The 19,551-nt window shown below is 35.4% G+C and overlaps 1 protein-coding gene and 1 non-coding gene across 2 annotated transcripts; one reads left to right on the forward strand and one right to left on the reverse strand.

The window, feature by feature from the left end:
- Nucleotides 1–3,883: 3,883 nt before the first annotated feature.
- Nucleotides 3,884–6,659, forward strand: LOC128552429 (PDZ domain-containing protein 8-like; the record flags this gene model as incomplete). Its single annotated transcript, XM_053533466.1, has 2 exons — nt 3,884–4,073; nt 4,634–6,659. Coding segments are annotated over 2 exons (300 nt in total), but the record flags the coding sequence as incomplete, so codon positions are not given.
- A 4,344-nt stretch (nt 6,660–11,003) lies between these two features.
- On the reverse strand, nt 11,004–11,076 carry Trnat-ugu (transfer RNA threonine (anticodon UGU)). Its single transcript has one exon. It is a non-coding gene; the product is annotated as a tRNA-Thr (tRNA).
- Between the last annotated feature and the right edge of the window lie 8,475 nt (nt 11,077–19,551).

The raw sequence follows: 19,551 nt of genomic DNA on the forward strand, positions 1-19,551 counted from the left end.
AATGAAGATACTGATATGAAATGTCATTTATGCCATCAGATGGACTCAGACAATCAGGATAGATAACTTTTGACAGAATTTATGACAAATTACCTCCCATTATTTTATTATGCCCCCCTTCGAAGAAGGAGGGGTATATTGTTTTGCAGATGTCGGTCGGTCGGTCTGTCGGTCGGTTGGTAGGTCGGTCGGTCGGAATGTAGACCAATCCGTTTCCGGATGATAACTCAAGAACGCTTGGGCCTAGGATCATGAAAGTTGATAGGGAGGTTGGTCATCACCAGCAGATGACCCCTATTGATTTTGAGGTCTGTATGTCAAAGGTCAAGGTCACAGTGACCCTGAATAGTAAAACGGTTTCCGGATGATAACTCAAGAACACTTGGGCCTAGGATCATTAAAGTTGATAGGGAGGTTGATAATGACCAGCAGATGACCCCTATTGATTTTGAGGTCAGTATGTTAAAGGTCAAGGTCACAGTGACCCTAAACAGTAAAACGGTTTCCGGATGATAATTCAAGAACGCTTAGGCCTAGGGTCACGAAAGTTGATAGGGAGGTTGGTCATGACCAGCAGATGACCCCTATTGATTTTGAGGTCAGTATGTCAAAGGTCAAGGTCACAGTGACCAGGAACATTAAAATGGTTTCGGGGCAATAACTGAAGAACGCTTGGGTCTAGTGTCAGGAAAATTGATAGTTAGGTTGGCCATTACCAGCAGATGACCCCTGTTGATTTTGAGGTCATTAGGTCAAAGGTCAAGGTCACATTGGCCAGGAACAGTTAAACGGTTTCTGATCTTCTTGTCCAAAACCATAGGGCCTAGGGCTTTGATATTTGGTATGTAGCAAAATCTAGTGGACCTCTACTAAGATTGTTCAAATTATTTTCCTGGGGTCAAATACGGCCCCACCCCGGGGGTCACATGGTTTATATAGACTTATATAGGAAAAACTTTGAAAAACCTCTCGTCCAAAACCACAGGGCCTAGGGCTTTGATATTTTGTATATGACATCATCTAGTGGTCCTCTACTAAGATTGTTCAAATTATTCCCCAAGGGTCAAATATGACTCCGCCCTGGGGGGTCACATGGTTTACATAGACTTATATAGGGAAAAACTTTGAAAATCTTCTTGTCCAAACCACAAAGACTATGGCTTTGATATTTTGTAATGTAGCATCATTTAGTGGTTCTCTACCAAGTTTGTTCAAATTATCCCTCTAGGGTCAAATATGGCCCCGTCCCAGGGGTCATATGGTTCATATAGACTTATATAGGGAAAACTTAGAATCTTCATGTCCATAACTTACATCATTCAAATTTAGACCACATGTATAGTTTTGAATGGCAAGATGAAGCTTGACATGAGTGGACCTTGATCTTGACCTAGTGACCTACTTTCACATATCTGTAGCTACAGCCTTCAAATTTGGACCACATGCATAGGTTTGTGTACCGAAAAAAACTTTGACCTTGTTATTGACCTAGTGACCTACTTTCACATTTTTGAAGGTACAGGCTTCAAATTTGGACCACATGCATAGTTTTTTGTTCAAAAATAAAATTTGACCTTGATTTTGACCTAGTGACCTACTTCCACATTTCTCAGGCTACAGCCTTCAAATTTGAACCACAAGCATAGTTTTGTGTACTGAAATGAACTTTGATCTTGAGATTGACCTAGTGACCTACTTTCACATTTCTGAAGGTACAGGCTTCAAATTTGGACCACTTGCATAGTTTTGTGTTCCGAAATAAATTTTGACCTAGTGACCTACTTTCACATTTCTCAAGCTTCAGTCTTCAAATTTGAACCACATGCATAGTTTTGTGTACTGAAATGAACTTTGATTTGAGATTGACCTAGTGACCTACTTTCACATTTCTGAAGCTATAGGCTTCAAATTTGGACCGCTTGCATATTTTTGTGTTCTGAAATGAAATTTGACATTGATTTTTACCTATTACCTACTTTCACATTTCTCAAGCTACAGCCTCCAAATTTGAAGCACATGCATAATTCTGTCTACCGAAATGAACTTTGACCTTGAAATTGATCTAGTGACCTACTTTCACATTTCTCAAGCCACAGCTTTCAAATTTGGACCACATACACATTGTTTTGTACCAAAATGAAATTTGACCTTGATTTTGACCTTTAGTTAGTCTTGAAATTTGGAACATTAAAAAATGGCTCAGTGGATGGCGCCAAGATCACTCTGTAATCTCTTGTTAGGTTAATAGGTTAAGTCAAGGTCAGATTAAACCAGAATGGTAGAAGTTTTGTTTACAGTGAGCATATAATTTCTGTTACTTGTGCAATTACTGAATGCATCAAGGGGGGCATTTCGTGTTCGACGAGCTCTTGTGTAAATGAATATACCTTAGCAGCATCTGATGAGATTGGTTTTAAATGTTATTTAAGTCTTCCAGGGTAAGGAATAGTCATGCTAGTACAAAAATGCAGCATTTGAGCCAGGGACCCTCAAACTTGGTATGGAGATTGGCCCTGACTATTATGTGACCCATAGGTCAAAAGGGACTGTTACAAGAAAATATTTTTCCTGATGATATTTAATGTGTATGCCTATGTGATCTTTGTCAAAACTTGATCTTATCATTAAGAGCAATGGTACTCAGGTGAGCAATATAGGGCCATTATGGCCCTCTTGTTTACATAAAATTTCAGGTTAAAGGTTTGATGCACTTTCACTCTATATCTGTTATTACATAACAGATTTGATTCGAACTTAAAACAGTTTTACCATATCATCACCCACATCATATGACACAAGGGCCATAACTCTGACCAATATTTCATGAATTATGTCCCCTTTTTACTTACGATTTTAGGTTTATGTTGTTGCACTTCCACTTTATCTTTGTTATTACTTAACAAATTTTTCAAACATTGTTGTCCTCATCATATGACACAAGATCCATAACTTCGGCACAAATATTTAGTGACTTATGTCCGCATTTTACAGTTTGATTTTTATGCTTTTTCAATATATCTCTGTTGTTACTAAATGGATTTTATTCAAACTTAAAATGGTTGTTATACATGGTCACCCACATCATATGACACAGTGTTCATGATGCTATGAGATATGCCACCTTCTTACTGGAATTTCAGGTTCAAGTTGTGATGCTCTTCTGCTCTATCTCATTTATTTGATTAAAGCTTCAAGTAGTTGTTCCACATTATTAGCCACATGATATGACACATGGTGCATTACTTTTGCAGAAAGTTTGCATGAATTATGTCCCTTTTATACTATTTGATGTTTTGATACACTTAGTCTCTGTTATTTAAGAAATAATAAGTTCCCAAGTGTGGTCTATCGTAGAATAACCCGTAATTCGAGTTCTTATGCGTAAGAATATATCACGAAGGCCGTAGGCTTTCATGATATATTGTTTCACATAAGAATGAAAAACTAGGGTTTTTCTATGACAAATCACACTTGGGAAATTATTTCGATTCTAACACGACATACTAGTATCAGCAGTGTTAGAAAAAATGGTAACTACTTTTTACGACCATTTTATGCACCTGGATTGGATGACGTCATTGCACACGAGTGGTTTATTGCAGAATAACCCGAGATAGATTTTGTTTTACATGTATGTAGGTTATTCGCTGGTCGTGTTAGAATACTAAATACATTTGACACAGACTTGAGCTATTGTCCAATATCTTCATCCACATTGTAATCATAAAACATTCTAGTGACAGCTCCAGCTTCCTCAGAGGTGCCCAGTTTCACTGTCTACCATTGAAATAGTCGAGCGCACTGTCTCCTATGATAGCTCTTGTTTATTCTGTCACCGTGTGTCATACAGTGTAATCCAATCCAGCTAAACTTTTTACTCCAGGTTACAAAGCTCCAGGACACTATAGATAAGGAATCAGAGTATAAATCTGAGTTGATGAAGAATTACCAGGAGATAACAGACATTGACCAGAGACGACTAGTGTCACAGCAACTGGAGAAATGTGATGAGAAAATAGAGGCATTGATGATGATGATGGTACATTACTGTGCTGGATTACAACATTGCTTAGGTAAACATTTGTAGAAACATTCAGATTATCACATTTTACTTCATTTTCTTATGGAATCACTTTTGTTGGAGTTTGGTCACTTAAAGTGTTTTTTTGTTTGATATTTACGTTGATAATTTCACTGTGTATTCTACATAGAAAAAAATGTTTATTATTGTGTAATCAATGGTGACCCTAATCAATGGTGACCCTAATCAATGGTGACCCTTTTTCTGAGGTTGCAAGTGTGATCTGACATCATTCATAGAAAAACTAAACAAAACGGCTTCATTCTTAGAAAATCTTTCAAATTCTGCAACAGATAGGTTAATTATTATGATTTGTCACAAAAAGTGGTAGACCAGGTGTTTGTGGTTATTTTACCTTAGATGGAAATCTACATTGAAAGCTTTGAAAATTGTCTTCTGAGTCTGCAGGCCAGGTTTTTAAGTAATTTGGCAGATATGTTTTTTTGATGACTCTCTACCTGTTTAAGATGACAAATTCAAGTAAGCAATCTAGAGCCATGATAGTCCTCTTGTTTTTAACTTTTAATTGTTTTAATTGTTTCTGTTCTATAGATCAAGAGGAAGCGCACAAGAGGTTGTTAAACATGGAACCAACCAATGATGATGATGATGATGTAGTCACAGAGGATTCTGGGATACAGTTTGTGGTCACAGATTCATAGAACCAGGCAGTCACAGAGGCTGCTGGGATACAATTCATAGAACAAGACAAGGAACCAGGCTGTTGAAGAGCATGCTAGGATAAATTTTTGTTAAAGATTCTTATAATTTTATGTGGGGAACCAGGCAGTCACAGAGGATGCTGGGATACAATTCATAGGACAAGACAAGGAACCAGGCTGTTGAAGAGCATGCTAGGATAAATTTTTGTTAAAGATTCTTATAATTTTATGTGGGGAACCAGGCAGTCACAGAGGATGCTGGGATACAATTCATAGGACAAGACAAGGAACCAGGCTGTTGAAGAGCATGCTAGGTTAAATTGTTTTTGAAGATTCTTATGATTTTATGTGGGGAACCAAGTAGTTTCAGTAGTCTTTAATCATCAAGTATGTCAAGATTCAGTTTATGAATATTTGATTTTACAGCATGCAGGGAGCAAGTCAAATTTTAGTGTGTGTAAACAAAACTTTAAAGAGATTTAGACTTAAAATCATTGGAAACAAACACATATACTTGTTAGAAATCTTGTATATATTCATGTAGACAGCACAACAGAGAAATATTTATTTTTGTGGGCAGAATTATTACAGGTAGGTAGATAGTGGGATATAGGGAATAGATTAGTTTCAATGTAAACAGGGTAATGGTTAGACATTTATTTTCCTTGGAAAACTAGCAGAGTGCATTGTTCATTTACCTTGTTAAAGGTTTACATAATTTGCATTTTAAATTTCAGTACACCAGGTCATTTGACCTGACTATGATTTAGTCCTAATTTGGTTGGGAACATTTGTTTTGATAATTTATTGTCTACATGCTATATATGATTACAACAAACAGTCAATGATTTTATGTACATGTTGGGTTTAAAGTTTCGTTTGTTACATTATTTTAATGTACCAAAGTGTAAACTGGATTTCATTAGAAATGTTGTATTAAGTTATTTTTCTTTAAGGATTATTGTATTTAATTGTTATTGTAAGTTTTTATTGAAGTCATTTGTACATTTGCTCATGCTTATATATGTGCAATTTATTTAAAGAAATGATTCCGTGTTTGAATCTAGTTAACTCAGAATCTATTTAAAGAAATGATTCCGTGTTTGAATCTAGTTAACTCAGAATCTATTTAAAGAAATGATTCCATGTTTGAATCTAGTTAACTCAGAATCTGTTTAAAGAAATGATTCCGTGTTTGAATCTAGTTAACTCAGAATCTGTTTAAAGAAATGATTCCGTGTTTGAATCTAATTAACTCAGAATCTGTTAAAGAAATGATTCCGTGTTTGAATCTAGTTAACTCAGAATCTATTTAAAGAAATGATTCCGTGTTTGAATCTAGTTAACTCAGAAATGATTCCGTGTTTGAATCTAGTTAACTCAGAATCTATTTAAAGAAATGATTCCGTGTTTGAATCTAGTTAACTCAGAAATGATTCCGTGTTTGAATCTAGTTAACTCAGAATCTATTTAAAGAAATAATTCCGTGTTTGAATCTAATTAACTCAGAATCTATTTAAAGAAATGATTCCGTGTTTGAATCTAGTTAACTCAGAATTAATTTAAAGAAATGATTCCGTGTTTGAGTCTAGTTAACTCAGAATCTAAGTAAGCTCTTGTGATTGCTACCTGACTATAGTTTCACCATGATGTGTACAGAAGAAAATTTATTTTCTGAACAAACTTGCTAAACATTTTTGTTAACATATTTTCCTAGCCAAATGTTTTATGGCATACTGTGCTAGATCTTAGCAGTGGAGCCCTAGGTCTTGGTCAAATTACAGAATAGACTACCAAAAGTATGCATAGAACTAAACAGAACAAAACGCTACTGATTATGATCTGTTACAGACATTTCACATTGAGTTTTATTAACACTTGACCCCATTTCACATAGATTCCTGTAAACACATGACCAGACATCCCAACTTTTTCTGAATGCCAAGTGGGAGTTTTTGCTTTCCAAAGTGGGAGATTGAGGTGTTCAAGTGGGAGATTTTATACCGCGGTAATTATGTTAATGATAACGAAGCTTTTAACAAATCTAATGATAATATAAACTTATTTGCCGTTATAAAATCGCTAGTCTTAAAAAAAATTCACTTTTCTATATCTTATTATTCATGCATTTTTAATGTTTTGGAACAATAATACATGAAGCCTTCTTTGCAAAATTAAATAGTTATGGCACTTTAAGCACTATGTCTAAATTCAAAACTCCACTGAGAATTAAACCTGCACTTTAATTTCTTTTGTTGGAAAGAAGACTCCCCAGGTGAATTTTACATGACAAACAGTGCAGCTGTTAGAACTGTAAAAACAAAATGTATATAGCCAAAAGAATAAAAGTTCAAGCAACAGAAAATTTACTGTTTGATTCTCATCCCTGTGTACCAGTATTTAAAACCCCTCGCTCAAATACTTTTATTGATCAAAATCCTGTTATCCAAAATTGAATGTCCGGGTATTGTTACACTTTCATAGACATTTGCCTAAATCTCCAGTTAAAAGGATGTGTTTGACAAATTGTCATGATGCAAAGACAGTTTAACAGCATTTGATAGTAAGTGATATCAAAATTTACCATGACATTTCCTCTTATCAAAATGATTTTAAGAGAAATGTTTTTTAAAACCCAGCAGGTTGACTCGGCGACCATCTACTTTCGATTTCAAAAACTTACAGAAAAAGGTAAAGCCGGTATAATTTCTAATTTAAATTTGATTGAATTTAATTAGATATCTAATGTCTGGATTTTAATTACAATTGTGACACATTAATCAACACCTGGCTTTGTTAAATTGTGAAATAAACAATAATCAGCAAGGGTAGAATAAGGTGCGAAAATATCCGAAAGCTGTTGTTTATAGACTCGTCAGTAGTGATACAGTATCAGATAGGTGCTAAGAAGTGGATTATTTCATTATTTTTTTTGTTTTGTTGTTGTTTTTTAATCGGGAGATTGAGACTTCTGATCGGGGTGATTGGGTTTTACAACCAGAATCGGGAGAATCCCGATCGGATCGGGAGAGTTGGGATGTCTGCATGACAAAAACCCACATTGAATCATGAAACACAGGACCTTATTTCAGATTGAATAATGTAAACTTTTGACCATATTTCATGTGCAGTCTTTTAGACACATGGCCCTGCTGTTTTCTATAAATACATGACCTCATGTCACATTGAATCCCATAAACATGTGAACCTATTTCACATGGCATCCTGTAAGCATGTTACATGATTTCACAATAATTCCTGTAAACACAGAACATCATTCACATTGAATCCCATAAACACATGACCCCATTTCACATTGAATCCTGTAAACATGTGACCATATTTCACATTTAATCCTTAAACACATAACACCATTTCACATTGAATCCTATAAACATGATCATATTTTACATTGAATCCTGTAAATATAATACCTCATTTCCAAAATAATCTTGCGAACACATGACCCCATTTCACATTGAATCATGTAAACACAGAAAACCTCATTGCTCACTGAATTCTGTAAACACAGGATCTCATTTCACATTGAATTCTTTAAACACAGGACCTCATTTTACATTGAATTCTGTAAACACAGGACCTCTATTCACATTGAATCAATTGCAGCTGTTGTATTTTCCCAGCATTAAGTGTTTGGGTACTGGTATATCACTCAGTACATGGTAACACATTGAAATACTGAGTGAACTGATATTTTTGTAAATGATACTATTTTGATAAATAGGTTTTCATCAACATTTCACTTGTAGATTATATTTTTTATGTTTTTTTTGTTATGATATGTACTACCATTTACTTCACTACGAGACAGATCATTGTTAGGACTGGTCCAGTTATCTGATGCAGAATTAAGTGAATCTGTGTTTATGAAGAGCTGTCCTACTCACTTCTGTGCTGGCATCCGCATGGTTAATGTATGCTTCAGGCTTAGAATAGTTGTTCGTCATCATCACCCACATCATATGACACAAGGGCCATAACTCTTAACACCAATATTGCAAGAAATATCCTCAGAACTTCAGTTTCAAGTTTTGATATACTTTATCTCTGTCTACCAAATGGATTTAATTAAGATTCTGTTTTAACATTTGATATCAGGTTAGAGTTTCTGTGCACTTTTATTCTACTGTTAATAAATGGATTTGAAACAAAATGTTGACTTGCTTCGTCATCTGCATTAGGGGTACTATTTACACTGGTGATAGCTCTAGTTGCTGCAGCTATGCCTTCAAGCATGGAAATAGTCTAGCGATGCTGTCTCCGCTAACTGCTCTTGTTAAAGAACTAAACAGGTTGTTTCCATGACAATCTAAATGATGTAAACTCTGTTACACTTAAAAATGTTTCAAATGCAACACTTTCAATTTTTTTTTGAATAAGATATTCATGTTAAGCTTTGGACAAGTCAGATTTCAACCATTAGCTTGCTTAATTTCTAAAATGGACTGGTCCATCATTCAATTTGGCAATACCATTTATTATTCGAAGGGGTGTTCACTGAAAATTTACTGACTGAATAGTGAACAGTGCAGACCATGATCAGCCTGCATGGATGTGCAGGCTGATCTTGGTCTGCACTGGTCGCAAAGGCAAAATCACTTGCCGCCAGCAGGCTAAAGGTTAAGAAATTTGCAATTTATCAAGTGTTGCATTAGAATATGTGTTAAGTGTAAATATTTGTGATTTATATCATTGTCTGCTCTGCATATTGGTATCTTGGCCTATTATTTGTAGAAGAGTGCTGTCATAGTTTAAACTGTGCAAAAATTGTTGTCTTCCAGAGCCATATATTGCCAGTTCTGTTTTGTGGATATAAGGGGCAGAAATATTAATCATACAGTTTTACATCTGTCTTGTAGTTAAGTAATGAGGGTATTTTATGTGTTACTGTTTTGCTATGTTTACTATTCATTTATTATGTGCAGCATTATTTTCAGTTTATTGCTTATAGTCATATTTCAATCAAATTTTGAAAGTGCTTCTCAAGATATTATTTTTTTATTTCCTTTCAGATTATTTTTATTTTGCAATACAATATTATTTGTTCAGTGCTATCAAATCACTAGTGCAATATACGAAGTTACAATATTAAAAGCCTTAAAATTTTTCTTCTATGTTCCTTTGTTTGTTAGTAAATAATGGATGAAAACCCTTTTGGGGGGCTGATTTTTTATGTCTTGTCTGCCATTCTGTCCATCCCATTTTTGTCTGGTTAATGATTTTGACATTCATGAATGGATTTTTATGCCCTCCAAAAATTTTGGGGTGGGGATACATAGTTTTGCCCTTGTCCATATGTGTGTCTGTCCTACCATCTATCCGAATTGTGTTGTACATCTATCAAAATGTATTTGACCTGGAGTCATCAAGCTGCACAAGATTGTTATTCAATATGTGAAATTGTGCACCAGGTCTTTTAATTGGGATTTCACACAGCCAGACCAGAGATATGGCCCTTGACTTTGTAAAATAATGCATACAGTGATAGGAGTGGTGGGTACCAGTGTCTACAGTTCAAATAGAATAGCTTTGCATGATTAACAACCATAACAAAACAATATCTTGCCACAAGACTCAGATCCCTAGTTCAAAGGTGAAGGTCATTCTTAATGGACAAATATTTAAGTTTTTTTTTCTTGTCTGGTCTGTAACATTTTTATGCATTGATATATATTCAAATTAACGAGCCACAATCATTCATGATAACAATATGTCATATGCAAGACACAAATCCATAGCTCAAAGATCAAGGTCACATAAAGAGAACAATTCACTGTAACAAAACAATTAAACATTTGTTTTTAATAGCAGACTTCTTAGATACGTTTGTTAAAGGATGGAAATTTTCCATTTCATTTACTTGGCCCTATAACCAGTAGGGGTCTTGGTATTGCCAGTCAATACATCCTTCACTTAGTCATGTATATCATGTTAAGATAAGTGTTAGACATTGATGATATTCAGAGTCTTTCATATATTACTGTTTCAACATAATCTTTAACTGTTGCTTTATCTAAAAACTAACAGTGTTACTTTATTTTTCTAACTTTTGCTGTATCTAAGAACTAACATATTTACCTTATCTTTTTTAACTTCTGTTGTATCTAAAAACCAACATATTTATGTTATTTTTCTAACTTGCTGTATCTATAAACTAACATTATTACTTTATCTTTCTAACTTTTGCTGTATCTAAAAACTAACCTGTTTACATTTTGTCACAGGGTGAGAAAAATGTGCAGTCAGTCCAGGGCTTGAACCCGGGACCTCTCGCTTACAGGGCGAGTGCTCTACCAACTGAGCTAACCGGCTGCCTGGCACATATTCTCCCCTTATGTGACCAAGTCCGTACCGTGACACTTCTTTCTTACTTTTGCTGTATCTAAAAACTAACATAGTAACTTTATCTTTCTAACTTTTGCTGTATCTAATTAAAACTAATCTAGTAACTGTATCTTTCTAACTTTAGCTATTTCTAAAAACTAGCATAGTAACTTTATCTTTCTAACTTTTGCTGTATCCAAAAACTAACATAGTAACTTTATCTTCAAACGTTTGCTATATCTAAAAACTAAGATAGTAACTTTATCTTTCTAACTTTTGCTGTTTCTAAATACAAACATAGTAACTTTATCTTGCAAACTTTTGTGTATCTAAAAGCTAAGATAGTACTTTATCTTTCTAACTGCTGTATCTAAAAACCAACATGGTAACATTATCTTTCTTACTTTTGCTGTATCTAAATACTAACATAGTAACTTTATCTTGCAAACTTTTGTGTATCTAAAAGCTAAGATAGTACTTTATCTTTCTAACTGCTGTATCTAAAAACCAACATAGTCGATTTATCTTTCCAACTTTTGCTGTATCTTAAAACTAGCATTGAAACTTTATCTTTATAAATTTTGCTGTTGCTAAAAACTAACATATTTACTTCATTTGAGTACTGACATAGATCCATTATTTTTCTAACTTTCGTTGTATCTAAACACTAACATATTTAATTATCTTTCTAACTCTTGCTGTATCTAAAAACTAACATAGTTTCAGCCATATTTACACTGAGCGTGGTAAATTTTTTAGCTCACCTGTCACAAAGTGACAAGGTGAGCTTTTGTGATCGCGCAGCGTCCGTTGTCCGTCCGTCCGTCAGTCCGTGCGTCCGTCCGTAAACTTTTGCTTGTGACCACTCTAGAGGTCACATTTTTTGTGGGATCTTTATGAAAATTGGTCAGAATGTTCATCTTGATGATATCTAGGTCAAGTTCGAAACTGGGTCACGTGCGGTCAAAAACTAGGTCAGTAGGTCTAAAAATAGAAAAACCTTGTGACCTCTCTAGAGGCCATATATGTCATAAGATCTTCATTAAAATTGGTCAGAATGTTTATCTTGATGATATCTAGGTCAAGTTCGAAACTGGGTCACGTGCCATCAAAAACTAGGTCAGTAGGTCTAAAAATAGAAAAACCTTGTGACCTCTCTAGAGGCCATATATTACACAAGATCTTCATGAAAATTGGTCAGAACGTTCACCTTGATGATATCTAGGTCAAGTTCGAAAGTGGGTCACATGCCATCAAAAACTAGGTCAGTAGGTCAAATAATAGAAAAATCTTGTGACCTCTCTAGAGGCCATATTTTTCATGGGATCTGTACGAAAGTTGGTCTGAATGTTCATCTTGACGATATCTAGGTCAAGTTCGAAACTGGGTCACATGCGGTTAAAAACTAGGTCAGTAGGTCTAAAAATAGAAAAACCTTGTGACCTCTCTAGAGGCCATATATTTCATGAGATCTTCATGAAGATTGGTCAGAATGTTCATCTTAATGATATCTAGGTCAAGTTCGAAAGTGGGTTATGTGCCTTCAAAAACTAGGTCAGTAGGTCAAATAATAGAAAAACCTTGTGACCTCTCTAGAGGCCATATTTTTTTCATGGGATCTGTATGAAAGTTGGTCAGAATGTTCATCTTGATGATATCTAGGTCAGGTTTGAAAGTGGGTCACGTGCCCTCAAAAACTAGGTCAGTAGGTCAAATAATAGAAAAACCTTGTGACCTCTCTAAAGGCCATATTTTTCATGGGATCTGTATGAAAGTTGGTCTGAATGTTCATCTTGATGATATCTAGGTCAAGTTTGAAACAGGGTCATGTGCGGTCAAAAACTAGGTTAGTAGGTCTAAAAATAGAAAAACCTTGTGACCTCTCTAGAGGCCATACTTATGAATGGATCTCCATAAAAATTGATCAGAATGTTCATCTTGATGATATCTAGTTCAAGTTCGAAAGTGGGTCACATGCCCTCAAAAAGTAGGTCAGTAGGTCAATTAATGAAAAAACGTTGTGACCTCTCTAGAGGTCATATTTTTCATGGGATCTGTATTAAACTTGGTCTGAATGTTTATCTTGATGATATATAGGTCAAGTCCGAAACTGGGTCAACTGCGATCAAAAACTAGGTCAGTAGGTCTTGAAATAGAAAAACCTTGTGACCTCTCTAGAGGCCATACCCTTGAAGGATCTTCATGAAAATTGGTCAGAATGTTCACCTTGATGATATCTAGGTCAAATTTGAAACTGGGTCACGTGCCTTAAAAAACTAGGTCAGTAGGTCAAATAATAAAAAAACCTTGTGACCTCTCTAGAGGCCATACTTTTCATGGGATCTGTATGAAAGTTGGTCTGAATGTTCATCTTGATGATATCTAGGTCAAGTTTGAAACTGGGTCAACTGCGGTCAAAAACTAGGTCAGTAGGTCTAAAATTAGAAAAAAATTTTGACCTCTCTAGAGGCCATATTTTTCAATGGATCTTCATGAAAATTGATCTGATTGTTCACCTTGATGATATCTAGGTCAGTTTCGAAACTGGGTCACGTGCGGTCAAAAACTAGGCCAGTAGGTATAAAAATAGAAAAACCTTGTGACCTCTCTAGAGGCCATATTTTTCATGAGATCTTCATTAAAATTAGTGAGAATGTTCACCTTGATGATATCTAGGTAAAATTCAAAACAGGGTCACGTACCTTCGAAAACTAGGTCAATAGGTCAGATAATAGAAAAACCTTGTGACCTCTCTAGAGACCATATTTTTCAATGGATCTTCATGAAAATTGGTCAGAATTTTTATTTTGATAATATCTAGGTCAAGTTCAAAACTGGGTCACATGAGCTCAAAAACTAGGTCACTATATCAAATAATAGAAAACGACATCATACTCAAAACTGGGTCATGTTGGAAGAGGTGAGCCATTTCAGGACCATCATGGTCCTCTTGTTTACAATGAAAGTTTCTCCTTACCTGTTACTGTAACTGCACCATAACTTATAACCACCACATTTGTTTAGTAAGTGGTTGGTGTTGTGATCTCATTTCAGGAAGACAGTATTGCATTCCACCACTCATGTACACATATACAATTATATGATGTAAAAAACACTAGTTACGTTCACATATTTATTTAAATGAAACTACTGGTTTTCACTTTAGTTCAGTTGTGTTCACATAGTAATGTTGTCAAGTGAGTTGACAAAGTTTATATAACGTCAACAAAAATATGTTTTATTTAAAGTGACACCTCATAGTCACATGGTCTGTAGATCAGCATGAGCAGAATTTTAATAGGGTTATTATAATATTAGCTTGATCTAGGATGTTGAGTTTGACTCAAGTGTATTTGCCAGACCTGAATTACCATTTACTGTTTATCATACTGATCAATGTTTATACATGGGATCAAGTTTTGAGCAATTTGATCCTGAATTGTGCTATCAACCTCAACACAGTCCTCTCTGAAAGTTTGTTTGAGAAAAGTTGTAGTTTCCAGGTGCTTCAAGTTAACATTCCCTTTCTATTTTTTCCGACTGAAATCGGTAGGTTATTTTTTTTCTTCATGTAAACAAAATTATAATATATTTAAATATTGAAAAATGCTGACAGTAACTGTATAAATGCAAACGATGCTTGTATTACTATGTGTCGGCTGTGTGTCGGCTGTGCTTGGAATTACTGCATAGATATTAAGTTAATTTATGCTGCTCTGTGATATTATATGTGGCCATTTGATATTTTTATTTGTTATGTTTGCTAGCTATTCAGTCCTGTTCAGTGAGCATGTATTTTTGGTTACTCTACTTAATCAAGATTTGGATTAATGTAGGGTTAATATACCATGCATAAACTTCTGCAGAAGCTCAATGGTTATGTTAAAGCACAAGTCGAAAACATTTGCTTCCTTGTTTGTACACCCCTGAGAAGGTATTTTGTATAGAAGAATGCAAAGGAATACACATAGAGGTCTTTCTAGAGATGATAGTGAAACTGGTGTATATCATTCTTTATTCTTACATGAATACAGTTATTTTCATAGGCCATATTTTTTATAAAATCAGGGGTTACAGATAAAAGAGACATAGTTGCGTCATTTTATGTTTTTTATAATATAACTGGAAGAATTTCTATAACTTGAAGAATAATTCTTGGTATTTTTCAAAGAGATCAGTTCAAAAATTCTTTTTTACAGTAATTCATAGATATGTACAATAGGGCAACTGTCAGTTTCAGTTTATTTGACTTTAAAGGGACACATCTCCAGGCTATGGTAACAGAATAGTTTCATATGTTGTGGGCAGTATGATGCCAGTATCTATATACCAAAACATAATAAACAGTAATATATGTAGAAATGCTGCCAAATGCGTTAATCATGTTTACCCTGATAAATTTCTTACTGTTCCATCATTCAGTTTGGGCAAAACCACTTATTATTTGATGTTAAACCAAGATTTGTAGTCCTGTTTGGCGCCATATAACCTATACTGTGTTGGTGCGCCATAGAACCCAAATAAATAAATATTATTCGAAGGAGTGTTCACTGAAAATTTACTGACTGAGTAGTGACCAGTTCAGAACAAGATCAGTCTGCACAGATGATTATTGATACATTACAGTCATTGCTGTATTGTGATGTTCTTCTGAAGGCATGTCCCTTTAAATTAAAACTGGAGTTATAAATTCCATTTTCATCAGCTGTTTTTAAGGCAGAAACTACTTAAAAACCTATTACAAAAATGTCATATATCAGTTTTATAGAGCATAGTTTATTTCACACACAATATATTTTTTTTTTTTCGTGTATTTTGTAATGGTCTGTTTTGTAATTTATGTTACTTGTTTGTCTTGTAAATTTCACACCAAAACCCATATTTATTGTTATTGTTGTACATTGTTAATCATGGTTTGTACGGACCAGTTGTTATTTCTTGTTCAGTAAGTTTTGGAATTGATGAAATATTTTCTTATTGCCCTAGTTGAGTTTCTTAGTCTTCACAGCACATAGGGTTACCCGGATATAATATTTCATTTTGTGTTGGTGCAGATCAATGACAGGTAATTTCAGCCTGTTTTTAGCTCACCTGTCACATAGTACCAGGGTGAGCTTTTGTGATCGCCCTTCGTCCGTCGTCTGTCTGTCCATCCGTCCGTCGTCCGTCCACAATTTCTTGTCTTCACGATAGTGGTTTCATTTATGATTTTACTTTAACCAAACTTGCACACAACTTATATCACCATAAGATCTTGGTTCCTTTCTTGAACTGGTCAGATCCCATTATGGGTTCCAGAGTTACGGCCCCTGAAAGGGCCAAAATTAGCTATTTTGACCTTGTCTGCACAATAGCAGCTTTATTTATGATTTGATTTTTACCAAACTTGCACACAACTTGTACCACCATAAGATCTTGGTTCCTTTCTTGAACTTGCCAGATCCAATTATTGGTTCCAGAATTATGGCCCCTGAAAAGGCCAAAATTAGCTATTTTGACCTTGTCTGCACAATAGCAGCTTCATTTATGATTTGAATTTAATCAAACTTGCACAAAACTTGTGTCACCATAAGATCTCGGTTCCTTTCTTGAACTGGCCAGACCCCTTAATGGGTTTCAGAGTTATGTCCCCCTGAAAGGGCCAAAATTAGCTATTTTGACCTTGTCTGCACAAAAGCAGCTTCATTTATGATTTGATTTTAACCAAACTTGCACACAACCTGTATCACCACAAGATCTTGAATCCTTTCTTGAACTGGCCAGATTCCTTAATGGGTTCCAGAGTTATGGCCCCTGATAGGGCCAGAATTAGTATTTTGACCTTGTCTGCACAATAGCAGCTTCATTTATGATTTGAATTTAATCAAACTTGAACATAAACTTGTGTCACCATAAGATCTTGGTTCCTTTTTTTAACTGGCCAGATCCCATAATGGATTCCAGAGTTATGGCCCCTGAAAGGGCCAAAATTAGCTATTTTGACTTTGTCTGCACAATAGCAGCTTCATTTATGATTTGATTTTAACCAAACTTGCACATAACTTGTATTACCATAAGATCTCGATTCCTTTTTATACGCCCTAAGAGACGTATTATGTTATCGCCTCTGTGTCCGTCTGTCTGTCTGTCTGTTGGTTAGCAATTTCCCTTCCACTCTGTAACTCTTGAACCCCTTGAAGGATTTCAAAGAAACCTGATACAAATGTTCCCCTCGTTGAAATGACGTGCAGAGCACATGTTTCGGATGGCTCACTTCAAGGTCAAGGTCACACTTAAGGGTCAAAGTCATATGACTTTGTTTTGTGTGTATATTGCTCTGCATTTGCGTTGCATTGCAATGCTCTTGTTTTTATTTGGCAGATCCTTCTTCTGTTCACTTTCAATAACTTTTTTTTAATTACTTCCCTTTTATGTTACTATAAATAGCTTATTAAGTAACTTTTTAGCTCACCTATCACATAGTGACAAGGTGAGCTTTTGTGATCACGCAGCGTCCGTCGTCCGTCTGTGCGTCCGTCCGTGCGTCCGTCCGTCCGTCCGTCCGTAAACTTTTTCTTGTGACCACTCTAGAGGTCACATTTTTTGTGGGATCTTTATGAAAGTTGGTCAGAATGTTCATCTTGATGATATCTAGGTCAAGTTCGAAACTGGGTCATGTGCCTTCAAAAACTAGGTCAGTAGGTCTAAAAATAGAAAAGCCTTGTGAGCTCTCTAGAGGCCATATATTTCACAAGATCTTCATGAAAATTGGTCAGAATGTTCAACTTGATGATATCTAGGTCAGATTCGAAACTGGGTCACGTGCCTTCAAAAACTAGGTCAGTAGGTCTAAAAATAGAAAAACCTTATTACCTCTCTAGAGGCCATATATTTCATAAGATCTTCATGAAAATTGGTCAGAATGTTCACCTTGATGATATCTAGGTCAAGTTCGAAACTGGGTCACGTGCCATCAAAAACTAGGTCAGTAGGTCAAATAATAGAAAAACCTTGTGACTTCTCTAAAGGCCATATTTTTCATGGGATCTGTATGAAAGTTGGTCTGAATGTTCAACTTGATGATATCTAGGTCAAGTTCGAAACTGGGTCATGTGCGGTCAAAAACTAGGTCAGTAGGTCTACAAATAGAAAAACCTTGTGACCTCTCTAGAGGCCATATATTTCATGAGATCTTCATGAAAATTAGTCAGAATGTTCACCTTGACGATTTCTAGGTCAAGTTCGAAAGTGGGTCACGTGCCATCTAAAACTAGGTCAGTAGGTCAAATAATAGAAAAACCTTGTTACCTCTCTAGAGGCCATATTTTTCATGGGATCTGTATGAAAGTTGGTCTGAATGTTCATCTTGATGATATCTAGGTCAATTTCGAAAATGGGTCACGTGCCCTCAAAAACTAGGTCAGTAGGTCAAATAATAGAAAAACCTTGCGACCTCTCTAAAGGCCATATTTTTCATGGGATCTGTATGAAAGTTGGTCTGAATGTTCATCCTGATGATATCTAGGTCAAGTTCCAAACAGGGTCATGTGCCGTCAAAAACTAGGTCAGTAGGTCTAAAAATAGAAAAACCTCGTGACCTCTCTAGAGGCCATACTTGTGAATGGATCTCCATAAAAATTGGTCAGAATGTTCAATTTGATGATATCTAGGTCAGATTCAAAAGTGGGTCACGTGCCTTCAAAAAGTAGGTCAGTAGGTCAAATAATGAAAAGACGTTGTGACCTCTCTAGAGGCCATACCCTTGAATGGATCTTCATGAAAATTGGTCAGAATGTTCACCTTGATGATATCTAGGTCAAGTTTGAAACTTGGTCACGTGCCTTAAAAAACTAGGTCAGTAGGTCAAATAATAAAAAAAAACCTTGTGACCTCTCTAGAGGCCATACATTTCATGGGATCTGTATGAAAATTGGTCTGAATGTTCATCTTGATGATATCTAGGTCAAGTTTTGAAACTGGGTCAACTGCGGTCAAAAACTAGGTCAGTAGGTCTAAAATTATTAAAATCTTTTGACCTCTCTAGAGGCCATATTTTTCAATAGATGTTCATGAAAATTGATCTGAATGTTCACCTTGATGATATCTAGGTCAGTTTCGAAACTGGGTCACGTGCGGTCAAAAAGTAGGCCAGTAGGTATAAAAATAGAAAAACCTTGTGACCTCTCCAGAGGCCATATTTTTCATGAGATCTTCATAAAAATTAGTGAGAATGTTCACCTTGATGATATCTAGATAAAGTTCAAAACAGGATCACGTACCTTCGAAAACTAGGTCAATAGGTCAAATAATAGAAAAACCTTGTGACCTCTCTAGAGACCATATTTTTCAATGGATCTTCATGAAAATTGGTCAGAATTTTTATCTTGATAATATCTAGGTCAGGTTCAAAACTGGGTCACATGAGCTCAAAAACTAGATCACTATGTCAAATAATTGAAAAAACGACATCATATTCAAAACTGG

Source organism: Mercenaria mercenaria, unplaced genomic scaffold, assembly GCF_021730395.1.
Source record: "Mercenaria mercenaria strain notata unplaced genomic scaffold, MADL_Memer_1 contig_2798, whole genome shotgun sequence".
In the NCBI taxonomy this organism is placed as follows: Eukaryota; Metazoa; Mollusca; class Bivalvia; order Venerida; family Veneridae; genus Mercenaria; species Mercenaria mercenaria.